This window comes from Bos mutus, chromosome 4 (assembly GCF_027580195.1).
Source record: "Bos mutus isolate GX-2022 chromosome 4, NWIPB_WYAK_1.1, whole genome shotgun sequence".
NCBI classification, from domain to species: Eukaryota; Metazoa; Chordata; class Mammalia; order Artiodactyla; family Bovidae; genus Bos; species Bos mutus.
Genome location: NC_091620.1, coordinates 50,729,624 through 50,745,382, shown reverse-complemented (window position 1 = coordinate 50,745,382; position 15,759 = coordinate 50,729,624). Strand labels below are relative to the sequence as shown.

The 15,759-nt window shown below is 38.3% G+C and overlaps 1 protein-coding gene across 3 annotated transcripts in view; it reads right to left on the bottom strand.

Annotated features, from left to right (window-relative positions):
- Positions 1–15,759, bottom strand: part of TAX1BP1 (Tax1 binding protein 1) — an 83,458-nt gene that overhangs the window by 16,383 nt on the left and 51,316 nt on the right. For 2 of the 3 annotated variants that reach the window (XM_070369469.1, XM_005891432.3), the window contains 2 exons: positions 14,063–14,188; positions 8,940–9,011 (listed from right to left, as the gene is read on the bottom strand). In XM_070369469.1, coding sequence (XP_070225570.1) covers positions 8,940–9,011; positions 14,063–14,188 — 198 coding nt within the window. The remainder of the gene's footprint in view (positions 1–8,939; positions 9,012–14,062; positions 14,189–15,759) is intronic. The other variant, XM_070369470.1, reaches the window with a different exon arrangement.

Sequence of the window (15,759 nt, the reverse complement as noted above, 5' to 3'; positions counted from 1 at the left end):
GATGAAAGTGAAAGTGGAGAGTGAAAAGTTGGCTTAAAGCTCAACATTCAGAAAACGAAGATTATGGCATCTGGTCCCATCACTTCATGGCAAATAGATGGGAAACAGTGGAAACAGTGTCAGACTATTTTTCTGGGCTCCAAAATCACTGCGGATGGTGACTGCAGCCATGAAATTAAAAGACACTTACTCCTTGGAAGGAAAGTTATTACCAACCTAGATATGCTTTTCATAGCATATTGAAAAGCAGAGACATTACTTTGCCAACAAAGGTTCGTCTAGTCAAGGCTATGGTTTTTCCTGTGGTCATGTATGGATGTGAGAGTTGGACTGTGAAGACGGCTGAGTGCCAAAGAATTGATGCTTTTGAACTGTGGTGTTGGAGAAGACTCTTGAGAGTTCTTTGGACTGCAAGGAGATCCAACCAGTCCATTCTAAAGGAGATCAGCCCTGGGATTTCTTTGGAAGGAATGATGCTGAAGCTGAAACTCCAATACTTTGGCCACCTCACACGAAGAGTTGACTCACTGGAAAAGACTCTGATGCTGGGAGGGATTGGGGGCAGGAGGAGAAGGGGACGACAGAGGATGAAATGGCTGGATGGCATCACTGACTCGATGGACGTGAGTCTGGCTGAACTCCGGGAGTCAGTGATGGACAGGGAGGCCTGGCATGCTGCGATTCATGGGGTCGCAAAGAGTTGGACATGACTGAGCGACTGAACTGAACTGAACTGAAGCACGTGAAAACAGTAAAGAAGGCATAAGAAATAAAACATAATGCAGGACTGGTAAGTGAATGACTTACCTAGAACACAGGATTCATTTTAAAAGTAGAAGAAATATACCTAAAAACACAGCTCAAGGGCAATATGCCAGATCTGTCATACAGTTTAAGACCTACACCACTCACTACAATGGGCCTATCAGATCCTGAACAGCAACACCACCACCATGAAATAGTTCTTAGTAAGGTTAATCTAGCAAACTATAGCGAGCACACTTGAATACAAACAATTAGGGAGGCAGCATGACATGGTGGACTGGAATCAGACCAGAATTTGCTTGTCAGCTCCAGTACAAATAACCCTGAGGAACTTACCTTCTGCAGGCCTCAGAGGACCACTGAGAAATAAGGGGATTGTTTAAAACATAGCAGGCCCTCAATGGATGTTCCCTCATCTCCTGCCAATCAAAAACCCCATTCACACTGCTGTAGTGATTCAGGATGTGAAAGTGACAATGTGAACAGAGAAAAAGGGAGAGAGTAAATTTTAAAAATATTTCAAAGATGATTCAAGAAAAGAGGGGGGGAAAGGCATGAAAGCAACAAAAGAGTTAGACATGAGAAAATACTTCTATATAAGTACAAATCAATTTAAAGGACTATTTTTCTATAAGCAAACAATAAACTAGTTAAATGAAGTCAGGGTTTCATCAAAAGATTTATACATGCACTAATACAGTCAAGGAATATCATAGAGAATTTCAATCTAATAAAGAGTTTACTCTCGGCTCATACTCCACTCCTTTATGATCAAAGATGCAATAAATCCTCTGCAAATAATATAAGGGTAAGAACAGGAGTAATAAGCAGCTTTGATTCCTCATGGGGGAAAATGGAGGCAGGCTAAACAAAATATAGGAACACGGACAAAATTGTTCTGATTGGGCTGTTTGGCAAATCAGAAGACTGAACTGTTAACTTAGAGAAGAGTCTTAAATTTATATTCACAATGCACCCACTCCCTTCCAAAGGATTTATGTTTAGAATTCAGGATATGCATGAACTTAGAAAAAAAACTGCATCTTTTCACTAACTTCTAACTTAAATTTATCATTTTCTTCAATTATGAATGCAGGTAAAAAACACAGCAGCAGTTGCACTGTGCTGTGCACAAACTGTAGCCTTTGTCACCACAAAAATCACAGATTTACTTGAGACAACTTCCATTAATCATTTATGCTGCTGCTGCTGCTAAGTCGCTTCAGTCACATCTGACTCTGTGCGACCCCACAGACGGCAGCCCACCAGGCTCCACCATCCCTGAGATTCTCCAGGCAAGAACACTGGAGTAGGTTGCCATTTCCTTCTCCAATGCATGAAAGTGAAAAGTGAAAGTGAAGTCGCTCAGTTGTGTCTGACTCTTCACGACCCCATGGACTGAAGCCTAGGCTCCTCTGTCCATGGGATTTTCCAGGCAAGAGTACTGGAGTGGGGTGCCATTGCCTTCTCCGTTAATCATTTATATCTATAATACAAATATTACTCTTCCAGTCTCAAAAAGGAAGCAGATCATCTGGTAATATGAAATGAAATTCAGAAAAATTGCTAGTCAGATACCTGATATTAAAGAACATTTTGAAACAGTTTTATTTTAAAGATATTTTTAATTTTTTCTCTGGTAATAGTCAATAAAATACTTTCCACCATCATTTTTATCATCCTTTGCCACTGTTCTTTCTGCTTTATTTCTTTTCCCTTTTCAAATTTCTAGTAAGGGGGTTATACAGAATATCTGAAACAGTATGAAAATGGTAAATAATAAGCAGTGGTTTTTGGAATGACCGAAGATATTTTAAGATACGTTAAACTTCTAAATAAATTTAAATTGGTAGAGTTCCTAACTAAGATATACGAAATTACTTCACACTATTAAAAGTTACTTTTAAAATATATTTTTTATGATACTAGAGAGCAAGCTACTCTAAAAAACAATGAATTTTTATTCACACGTATGTTCAATAACTATGTTATTGAGAAAGAGGAACCAGACATCAAATTGCTAACATTCATTGGATCATAGAGAAAGCCATGGAATTCCAAAAAGACATCTACCTCTGTTTCATCAACTATGCCAAAGCCCTTGACTGTGTAGACCATAATAAACCGTGGAAAGCTCTTAAAGACATGGGAATACCAAAGCATCTTACCTGTCTCCTGAGAAACCTGTATGCAGGTCAAGAAGCAACAGTTAGAACCCTGTATGGAACAACTGATTCATTCAAGGTTGAGAAAGGAGTACGACAGGGCTGTCTGCTGTTACCCTGTTTGTTTAATCCATACACTGAGAACATCATGAGAAATGCCAAGCCGGATGAGTTACAAGCTGGAATCAAGATAGGCAGGAGAAACATCAATAACCTCAGATACACAGATGATACCACTCTAGTGGCAGAAAGTGAAGAGAAACTGAAGAGCCTCTTGATGAGGTGAAGGAGAAGAGTGAAAGAGTCGGCTTAAAGTCAAATATTAAAAAAACTAAGATCATGGCTGCTGCTGCTGCTAAGTCACTTCAGTCGTGTCCGACTCTGTGTGACCCCATAGACAGCAGCCCACCAGGCTCCGCCATCCCTGGGATTCTCCAGGCAAGAACACTGGAGTGGGTTGCCATTTCTTTCTCCAATGCATGAAAGTGAAAAGTGAAGTTGCTCAGTCATGTCCAACTCTTCATGACCCTATAGACTGAAGCCCACCAGGCTCCTCCATCCATGGGATTTTCCAGGCAAGAGTACTGGAGTAGGTTGCCATTGCCGTCTCCAAGATCATGGCATCCAGCCCCATTACTTCATGGCAAACAGATGGGGAAAAGGGGGAAGCAGTGACAGATTTCCTCTTGTGCTCTCAAATCACTGTGGATGGTGACTGCAGCTGTGAAGTCAGAAGACGTTTGCTTCTTGGCAGGAAAGCTATGACAAACATAGATAGTGTGCTCAAAACCAGAGACGTTACTCTGCCAGCAAGGTCCACATAGTCAAGGCCATGGTCTTCCCAGTGGTAACGTATGGTTGGGAGAGCTGGACCGTAAAGAAGGCAGAGCGCCAAAGAATTGATGCCTTCAAACCATGGTGCTGGAGAGGCCCCTGGACAGTAAGAAGATCAAACCAATCTTAAGGGAAATCAACCCTGAATACTAACTGGAAGGGCTAATGCTGAAGTTGAAGCCCTAGTATTTTGGTCATCTGATATGAACAGCTGACTCACTGGGAAAGTCCCTGATGCTGGGAAAGATGGAGGGCAGAAGAAGATGGCGATGGCTGGATGGCATTGCTAATGCAATGGACATGAACTTGGGCAAACTTTGGGAGATGGTGAGGGAAAGAGAGGTCTGGTGTGCTGCAGTCCATGGGGTCACAAAGTCTGACACAATTGGGTGACTGAACAACAACAATGTTCAATAAATATTTATTAAGTATCTAATATGTGGCAGGCACTGCTCTTCAGGCACTAGAGATTCAGGTACAACCAAAACATACAAAAATTCCTGCTCATGTGAAGTCTGTCTCTAGAGCAGGGAAGATGGACAGGAAACAAAATAAGTAAAATACACATTCTGTTAGATGATGATTCATCTTTTTTTTTTTCATTTACTCACTCAACTAATGCTTAATGATCATTTGGTTTATCCCAGGCACTGTTTGGATTTAGGTTTCAGTGCTGAAGGAAAAGGATTTAATCCTAACCTTATAGAGGAGTAAGGGTTCTAAAAAAACACTGGGAAAAGACAAACATTAAGCAAGTTGCAGAAATAGCAAACAAAAATTCTTATAAATGCACTCTTTAAAAGTAATATAAAACTATAGTGTCACCAGCAGGAAAATTAAGAGTAACTCAAGAAGACAGGAAGTAGAAAGCAAACTGGCCTACTTCTAATTGCATTCCTGACACGGTAGGGTATTAACTGATAATAAAACTGCTGATGCCAGTACATTTCTTTTACCAAATGTTTTTATAAGCAAATGTTATAAATTATGTTTGACCCATTAACATTAATTTGTTTAGTCATTCAACAAATATTTAACTTCAAATTATCAAACACTATGAGTGAAAGTCACTCAGTCATGTCCAACTCTTTGCGACCCCATGGACTATACAGTCCATGGAATTCTCCAGGCCAGAATACTGGAGTAGAGACTACAAATACAATGGTGAATAAAACAGACATAATTCCTGTCTTCATGGATCTTATAATTAAGTGAAGGGAGTTTTAATTAAGAGAAATACGTACAGAAATAAGTATTAGTAAAAGTATAGTTCCCAGGTGTAAGTTTAATCAGATCAGATCAGATCAGTCGCTCAGTCGTGTCCGACTCTTTGCGACCCCATGAATCGCAGCATGCCAGGCCTCCCTGTCCATCACCAACTCCCGGAGTTCACTCAGACTCACGTCCATCGAGTCAGTGATGCCATCCAGCCATCTTATCCTCTGTCGTCCCCTTCTCCTCCTGCCCCCAATCCCTCCCAGCATCAGAGTCTTTTCCAATGAGTGAACTCTTTGAATGAGGTGGTCAAAGTACTAGAGTTTCAGCTTTAGTATCATTCCCTCCAAAGAAATCCCTAATTGAGAATGAGAGGTTGAAGAAGGCCTCTGTGAAGAAGAGTCATTTAACCTGAGACTTTAAGCATTAGTCAAAGAGTAGTAGGAGTACTTAAATATTTAGAAGAAAATATTTAAAAATTTGGGGATATACTTGAAAAAAATACCACTGGGTTAAGACAGAAGGGAAATGATTGAACAGGTAAGATGGCCATAAAGTAATATCTGTTGATTGCTGGGTGAAAAATACAACAGAGTTCATTACATTATTCTCTTCTTATATATGTTTAAATTCTTCCGGGACTTCCCTAGTTTAAAGTTCACTACCAAAGAATTGTAGGCAAGAATATTCTTGGCAAAGTACATGAACAAGGGCCCTGAAACAAGAAAGCAACTCATGAGTTTTAAGGCCTGAGTGACTATAACAGTTCTCAAAGTGCAGTCTCCAGACCAGCACCATCAGCAGCAACTTGTCAGAAATGCAAATCTCAAGCCCTATCCCTGACCTACAAATCAGAAACTCTGATTTGTAGAACCCAGAAAGCTGTGCTTTAACAAATCATACAGATGATTCTGATGCAAGCTTAAGACTCAGAACTACTACCGAGAGGAATTCTACAATAGAGAATCAAACAAACTGTGGCTTAAAATGGGTCTAGAGAGAGAGCCTAGTCATATAAAAGATTATAATCTATACTAAGAATTTTGGAAGGACTCCCTGGTAGTCCAGTGGTTAGGACTCCATGGTTTCACTGTCAAGGGTGTGGGTTCAATCGCTGGTCAGGGAACTAAGATCCTGCAAGCCACACAGCACAAAAAAGAATTTTGTCATTTATCTTAAATGCACAAGTACATGGGAGGCCCATAAGGGTCTTCAAGCAAGGAAAGTGTCAACTTTACATTTTTAAAGGTTACCTGCCTGTGGTTTGAATAATCTGTCAAACACAGAGCAGAGGGAAGAGGAATAAAAAAAGAGAGAGAGGACAGGAGTGACCTCATGGAAGATTGGAAAATGGCAGAGTACGAAGTATGGCCCTTATCGAACAACCCCCAAGGAACGAATCCCAGCAACAAGTGAGCTCAGAAGTAGGTCTTTACTGAGGTGACAGAGCCCCATCTAATCAGCTGATTGCAGTCTTGCAAGATTATTTAAACTGCAGCATAATTAATAAGTCACTATATATTATTTTCTGTGATTTGAGCCATTTGTTACTCAGCAAAATGTACAGATGGTTATAACCATTCAGCACTTTCACTATCATATATGAAACTACAAAACTATAAAATATATTCTATATGTAAATATATAATTTTGTGTTATATTTTTATATATGAAACATATTTCATATATGTAAAATGTAAGTATCTTATCTGCTTCTCTCCAACATTAGCTAGTAACTCCAAGCACAAAATACACTTAGGAGTTGGGTTTCTTACCAAAAATTACTTAAGTAAATTCATATTTCACAAAGTGGTCTTCAGCATTTGAAAAACATATTTTGTCAACTTCCTGTCAAATCTAATTAGGTCATCATTGCTTTAACTTTGAAATACACTTGACCAAAACTCATACCCGAAATAAAAAATTGTTTTCTTACTCTTCATTTGTGCCCCTATTGTTTTATTAGCTTCAATCCACCATTTAGGGCTTCCCAGGTGGCACTAGTGGTAAAGAATCCACCTGCCAATGTAGGAGACACAAGAGACATGGGTTCACTCCCTAGGTAGGGAAGATCCCCTGGAATATGAAACCTAACTCCAGTATTCTTGCCTGGAAAACATAGACAGAGGAGCCTGGAGGGCTACAGTTTAAGGGTCTGCAGAGAGTTGGACATGACTGAGCAACTAAGCACACAGAGCGCAACCCATTGTTCATTTGCAGAAATCTTTTTAACCCACCTGTCATTTTATATTACCATGTACTGAGGGTAGGGAGGAGGATGAGAGGGTGAGGGAGAGAGAACTAAAGCGAATAACAATCAAACACAATATACTGACAACCCAGGGATGGGGTGGGGAGGGAAGAATTGCAAGCAATCTTGAATTGAATTCTACTCTTAATAGGTTTCCTTGTCTTAATGGATATAGCTCTAGCAGTTTTGAAACTGTTTTATGTGAGATGCTGGAACTACCAAATAGATTAAATGTGCTGACTCCGTTGGGCACAGGATTCTCACTGAGGACAAGGTGTATAAATAGGAATTAAGGAAGACAATGAGGATTTCCCTGGCCATCTAGTGGTTAGGATTTTACCATTCCACTGCCAGGGCCTGGGTTTGATCCCTGATTGGGAAACTAAGATCCTGCAAGCCAGATGGCATGGCAAAACAAGAACAACAACACAACCAACATCCTCATCCTGATAATCACTCTGTAGCTAGATGAAATTACTGCAATAACTTCTATTAAAAATGCCTTAAAAAAAAAAAAAGCGAGGAAGAACTAGTTGAGTTGGACTAGAATTCACAATATCTAAAATACAAACCTTTCTCAGCTCTGGCACTGAAAGGATCCAGAAGCAATGGGCACCAGGAATAATGAAGATACACAGGGCCTGAATTCTGTGTTCTAAACAGCATTTCCCAATAATAAGCAACCAGAACTCCTTGGAGAAGTTAATTTCAGATTCTTTCTTATAAAACATGGCCAACTCCAAAGATGAGTGGTGAAATAAACATATGAGAATATCTTGCAATGCTAGAAAAAAATTAAGTGCTCAAAAAACCAACACCATCCTTTTGATATTGGGGCATACCAGGGACCAGTTTGAAAGTGTTCCCACTGACCAAATCTGGTACTACGTGAACAGCAAAAATTTCTTATCACACTACTAAAAGGAGCTCATATTGATGAGTACCAATTAGGAAAACAATATCTAGTAATATCAGATTAGATGAACACACAGGTGAATATAAATACCCAAATATAAACTTAAAATACAATTGGCCCTCCGAATCAGCCAATGCAGAATGCATGGATACTCAGGGCCAGTGGTACTACACCATTTCACATAAGAGACTTCAGCATCCTTGGATTCTGGCACCCTGAGAGGGGGCTCCAGAAACCAACCCCAAAGACACAGAGCAAAGATTGTACATACATAACTACATACATACATACATAAATGCATACTGTAACATAAAAAATATTTTTGGTCTTGTCCCCAATTCCTGGCACTGACCTCCTAAAACTTGTGGAATTTTCTCAGTGATAGGAGTGTCTTTTATCATTCATAACATGACCCTTTAGACCCTACTGTGAGAAATGTTGCATTACAGTACATTTTATATTATAAACGTATGCACTGTCTGAAGGTCAGGTTATGCTAGAAATCATTAAACAGCTCCTAAAATGTTTCCTATTACAAAAGAAAACCAAAATTCGTTAAATCCAAACTATGTAACAGAAGTCAAACTAAGTTTCGACACTTAAGCATTTTTCTATCAAAATATTTTTAAAATATTATAAAACTAAAAAGCGTTTTCTAACTGTTTGTCTTTTCTTCGTTTAACTTAAAAAGAAAAAATTACCCTCATATAACTGTAAACTGTTATGTCCCTTCAAAAAGCTGTATTATCACATTCAGTGTCGTATGAAATTTTTCAAGGACATTATTCAGTACCTTCTCCCTGGAGAGGTTTTCCCAATATGAAGTTAGACCACTTATCTCTTTTTCTTTCTCTGCCAACTGAAGCTGAGGAGAGAAAGAAATGATCATTATTATTTTTCATCATCTACCCTCTCTTTACCCTTCAAGAGCTGGATCTTATTCTTTGATATCTCTGAACTTGTCACTACTGTTTTTCTGATGTGTTTCAAGATTATTTTATTATTCTTATTTTGCCACTCTGCAGTATGCAGGAACCTGGATCCTTGATGAGGGACTGAACCTGCACGTCCTGCAGTGGTAATGCAGAGTCCTAGCCACTAGACTGTCAGGGAAGTCCCTGAATTACTTGTCATTTTTTATGAATGTGCCTCACTCTTAAAACTTCTCTCCTGGCTTTCATGAAATGGTACCAACACTGTCATTCTCTAATGCTCTTTTTTAAAGTACACTTCTTCACAATTACAAGTATTCTGCAGTTTCTTCTTTGGTTTCTTCTCTCCGAATTTTCGGAAAACTCGCTTTCTTCTATGCCTTCAACTATCATGGTCATATGACTAAATCACAAATATTAACTTATGTGCCACATGCGTTCTTTCCTAAGGTTCAGAGCTTTCCTTGATAAATTCAATGGATGATGATTGGGGAAGGTACCCAAAAGAGGTGGTCCTTTATCAACTCATTCTAAGCATATCTATACCTAATTTTCTTACCTTCAAAAATTCTTCCCACCTGTAAATCCTCTCCATGCTAGCAAATTATTTTCATTAAGACCCACTCTGGTTGGGTCTCTTTTTCTCCTAGAAAATATTTAACAGCAAATAGCACCCACATTCCAAACAGTTAAAATCTGGATTCAACCTATCTTTCACAGTGATCTGCTCCATCACAGATATTACAGATATTAAAGACCTATTACTATTACTCAAGACTGTTACAGCTCCCAGATTATGCTCTCTACTTCTGACCTCCAAACCTGAATTAATTCTTTTCCATCTGTTAGAAAGATGCTCCTTTCTTTTGCCATTTGTTTATTATCCTCCCTTCCTGTATGGTCTTTGACAGGTTTTTGTTGTTGTTGTTCAGTCAACTGTGTCCAACTCTTTGCAACCCCATGGACTGCAGTACACCAGGCTTCCCTATCCTTCACCATCTCCTGGAGTTTGCTCAAACTCATGTCCATTGAGTCGGTTATGCCATCCAACCATCTGATCCTCTGTCACCCCTTCTCCTCCTGCCTTCAATCCTTCCCAGCATCAGGGTCTTTTCAAATGAGTTGGTTCTTCGCATCAGGTGACCAAAGTATTGAAGCTTCAGCATCAGTCCTTCCAATGAATATTCAGGGTTGATTCCCTTTAGGATTGATTTGTTTGATGTCCAAAGGACTCTCAAGAGGCTTCTCCAACACCACAGTTCAAAAGCATCAATTCTTCAGCACTCAGCTTTCTTTATGGTCCAATTCTCACATCCTTACATGACTACTGGGAAAACCATAGCTTTGACTAGATGGACCTTTGTCAGCAAAATGATGTTTCCGCTTTTTAATAGTCTAAGTTTGTCATAGCTTTTCTTCCAAGGAGCAAGCATCTTTTATTTTCATAGCTTCAGTCACTGTCTGCAATGATTTTGGAGTCCAAGAAAATAAAATCTGTTACTGTTTCCACTGTTTCCCCATCTGTTTGCCATGAAGTGATGGGACCGGATGCCATGACCCTAGTTTTTTGAATGGTGGGTTTTAAGCCAGCTTTCACTCTCCTTTTTAACCTTCATTAAGAGGCCTTTTAGTTCCTCCTCACTTTCTGTCAATAGGGAGGTGTCATCTGCATATCTGAGGTTACTGATATTTCTCTTGGAAATCTTGATTTCAGCTTGAGCTTCACCCAGTCTGGCATTTCCCTTGATGTACTCTGCACAGAAGTTAAATAAGCAGGGTAGCAATGTATAGCCTTGAAGTACTCCTTAACAATTTTGAACCAATCTGTTGTTTCATGTCTGGTTTTGTTGCTTCTTGATTTGCATATAGGTTTCTCAGCAGTCAGATAAGATGGTCTGGTATTCCCATCTCTTCAAGAATTTCCCACAGTTTGTTGTGATCCACACAAAGGCTTTAGCGTAGTCAGTGAAGCAGATATTTTTCTGGAATTTCCTTGCTTTCTCCATGATCCAACGAATTTTGGCAATTTGATCTCTGGTTCTTCTGTCTTTTCTAAATCCAGCCTGCATATCTGGAAGTTCTCCATTCACTTACTGTTGAAGCCTACTTTGAAGGACTTTGAGCATTACCTTGATAGCATGTGAAATGAGTACATTTGCACAGTAGTTTGAACATTCTTTGGCATTGCCCTTCTTTGGGACTGGAATGAAAGCTGACCTTTTCCAGTCCTGTGGCCACTGTTGAGTTTTCCAAATTTGGTGGCATAATGAGTGCAGCACTTTAACAACATCATCTTTTAGGATTTGAAATACCTCAGCTGGAATTCCATCACCTCCACTAGCTTTGTCCATAGTAATGCTTCCTAAGGCCCACTTGACTTCACACTCCAGGATGTCTGGCTTTAGGTAAGACCACACCATCATGGTTACCTGGGCCATTAAAACCTTTTTTGTACAGTTCATCTGTGTATTCACAGGCCTAGTTTCTCCATAATGTCTAACTCCTAAATATTCCATTGGAAACAGCCCTAACATACTTAGACTTGTAGTTTATGTAGAACTTCATCACACTTTACCCTGGCTCATGGATGTTTGTGTCTAAACAGCACAAAATAATAGGCAGGGCACTAAACAAAAAAAAATCAAGCGCCTTTACCAGTTGTACAGCCATGAATATGGCGTTTTATCTGAACATTGATTTTTATCATTAATTTATTATTCATAAAATAAAAATATTATTTAGCTTCCCATGGGTTTGAAAGGTGATTACCTAGGTCATGAATGTGAAAGAATTGTATCACTATTTCACGTCTAGCAACTCCTACTAGATTATAAACTCTATAAGCATAGCATTGTGTCATTTTTATATGATCACCCACATAATGCAGAGTACATCATGCGAAATACCAGGCTGGATGAAGCACAAGCTGGAATCAAGATTGCCGGGAGAAATATCAGTAACCTCAGATAGGCAGATGATACCTCTCTATCGGCAGAAAGTGAAGAGGAACTAAAGAGCCTCTTGATGAAGGTGAAAGAGAAGAGTGAAAAAGCTGGCTTAAAACTCAACATTCAAAACATTAAGATCATGGCATCTGGCCACATTACTTCATGGCAAATAGATGGGGAAACAATGGAAACAATGACTATTTTCTTAGGCTCCAAAATCACTGCAGGTGGTGACTGCAGCCATTAAATTAAAAAGACGCTTGCTCTTTGGAAGAAAAGCTATGACAAACCTAAATAGCCTATGAAAAAGCAGAGACATTACTTAGCCAACAAAGATCCATATTGTCAAAGCTATGGTTTTTCCAGTAGTCATGTTTGGATGTGAGAGTTGGACCATAAACAAAGCTGAGTGCTGAAGAATTGATGCTTTTGAACTGTGGTGTTGGAGAAGACTCTTCAGAGTCCCTTGGACTGCAGGAGATCAAACCAGTCAATCCTAAAGGAAATCAGTCCTGAATATTCATTGGAAGGACTGATGCTGAAGCTGAAACTCCAATACTTTGGCCACATGATGCGAAGAGCTGACTCATTTGAAAAGACCCTGATGCTGGGAAAAATTGAAGGCAGGAGACGAGGACAACAGAGGATTAGATGGTTGGATGGCATCACTCAATGGACATGAGTTTGAGCAAACTCCAGGAGATGGTGAAGGACAGGGAAGCCTGGCGTGCTGCAGTCCATGGAGTCACAAAGAGTCAGACATGACTGATCAACTGAACAAGACCAAACACATAACAACACAGTGCTTTATATATAACAGGTTTTGATAAATATTTATTAAATCATTTTCCCAGTCAATCTGCAAAAATATTTTGTTCTGTATAAATTCAGTATTCACACTTTTTAACAATAAGGGAAGTTGCCAGGCAATAAAAACAATACCCACAGGGATCCCAAATACAGTAACAACCTTATGAAAGAAGTTTCAAATTTTCATTCTGATAACAGATGAAGATAAAAAAGTACCAGCAGTATACCTATGGCTGATTCATACTGATGGACAGCAGAAACCAACACAATACTGTATAAAGCAATTACCCTTCAATTAAAAATAAATAAATTTAAAAAACAGAAACTGACCACCATTAAAATTACCTTAGCCTATAATGTACCACCTCAAACAAAGTAACTTTTGGTCTTTAAGAGTGCTGTATTTAAAAATTAGATTACAGGTACAATTAGCTATGACAGAGCAAATTTAAATCACGTAGAACTTCTAGGCCTTTAATCATACACCCACAAAATGCAAAGTATACACACATGCACAGGCCTTAAAATATAAGATTATACTTTATTTAGAGGGAAAATATTTTTCTACTTAATTAATTAGACAGCCTACTGATTTTTTTCCCAACATTTTTACAAACATCATTTACCAATCAGTCTTGTTTGTTGCCTAATGTTACCTCAGCAAAAATAGTCTTCTTAATTAAGACTGTATTGCTTGGGCTTCCCTAATGGCTCAGACAGTAAAGAATCTGCCTGCATAATTATTAATGATCAGAAGTAACATATTTTGGTTAAAAATTTTCAAACCTTTACATAAATTTTTAAGATTACTGATCATATCTTATTATACTCCCAGAAAAACACCAAAGCTCTAGAATAATTTCACACACCATTTTAAGTGAACAAGGATTATGACATAATCACTTTTCATCTTAAAATCTAAGCATGATTTAGAGATATAATTTTAATAGCCATGTTGCTAGTGTTAAATTGCTTCAGTCATGTCCATATGAATACACAAAATGAAAGCCACAAGCACAATGCATATGGGTAACCACTTTCTCAGTTCACAGTTAATGAACTATATTCAACATAACTACATAGTACATATTTATCTATATTATGAAAATGCTATTTCAGTTACCCATGTTAAAACTTTAGACTGACTAAATTATAGACAGCACTTTTCAGAAGTATCACTTTTCACAAGTAACAGAAGTATCAAGTTATATAAATATTAAGCTTACTTTGTAATTGTCCACTACTTCAGCTAGTTCTAGTTTTATGTTTTCAGCAATTTTCACTTGTTCTTTCCATTTCAGCTCCATTTTTGCAAGTTCATCAGCATATTTATTGCATTTTGTTTTCTCATCCTAAATGAAATTAGTATAATTACCAAAAGATTTTAAATCCATATACAGCCAATATCTATACAAACATACTTAGGCTGAATGTTTACTATAACACTATAGTAAAGGTATAAAAATTGAAATAACCAAAATGTCTGTCAGTATAAGACTGGATAAATCATTTTATATTCATACAATGGAACAGAATGTATTTACTGAAAAAGAACAAATGGATATACAAATTACAAGGAAAAATAACAAGATATGTTAATTGAAAAGATCAAGTTCCAAAACAGAATATACAGTATAATTCCATTTTTGCTTCAAAAGTTGTTTAACACAGTTTTATATGATATCTATGTAGAAAAAGATAAACAAAAACATAATTTTTTTGGTTGCATTGCACAGCTTGTGGGAACAATCTTAGTTCCCCAACCAGGGATTGAAACGTGGCCCTCAGTAGTAAAAGGTCAGAGTCCTATGGACTGCCAGGGAATTCAATAAACCAAACTATTAATAGCTCTTATTTCTGGGGATCAGGATCATAATGGTATTTTTTTCACCATCGTTATTCTTTGTTTCCATAATGCCTAAGATATCACAATAAACATAGATTACTTTTGCAAAGGAGGTAAAGCAAGCATGTATGCATGCTAAGTTGCTTCAATTGTGCCCTACGCCTTGTGACCCTTTGGACTGTAGCCCACCGGGCTCCTCTGTCCATAGGATTCCCTAGGCAAGAATATTGGAGTAGGTTACCATGCCCTCCTCCAGGCAATCTTGCCAACCCAGGTACTGAACCTGCATTTCTTATGTCTCCTGTACTGGTAGGTGGGCTCTTTACCACTAGTGCAACCTGGGAAGCCCAGAAGGTAATAAAAATCACATATTTATAATGCCACTGTTTTCAGATATTAATTGGGGTTTCCTGACCAAGACAATCTCTAGGTAGATTTCTTAAACACCGCTCTTCTCTACAACTTAGAATGTTAAAGGAAAAGAGTTTTAAAACAAGATGAAAAGGTAACTTGGCCAATTTCATTTTGAGTGTTTTGTGTAAGGAAAAAAAAGTTTAATATGCCTTATGCTAAAAATTCCCTAGTGGTCCAGTGGCTGGGGCTCTGTGCTTCCACTGCAAGGGACATGGTTCACTCCCTGGTAAGGGAACTAAGATCCCACAAGCCTCACAGCACAGTCAATTAAAAAAATTTTTAATTAAAAAAGAAAGAAATATGCTTTATGCTTTGAGCAATTCAATAGAGAAAAAGTCTTTTCAACAAATAATGCTGGATCAACTGAATATTCTTACTATATGTACCACAACTCACCATTCACAAATAACAGGCTTAAAAGACTCTAAGACTACAAAACTTAACAGAAGACAAGAAAAAAATCATTACAAGTTCAGTTAGTAAATTTTTTCTTAGAAAATAAGAACAATACATAAAGAATAAATTAAGAATCTATACTTCAGCAAAACTAAAACTTTTTCTAAAAACACCACTGTGTGTGTGTTAGTTGCTTAGTCGTGTCCAACTCTTTGCAACCCCATAGACGGCAGCCCACTAGGCTCCCCCGTCCCTGGGATTCTCCAG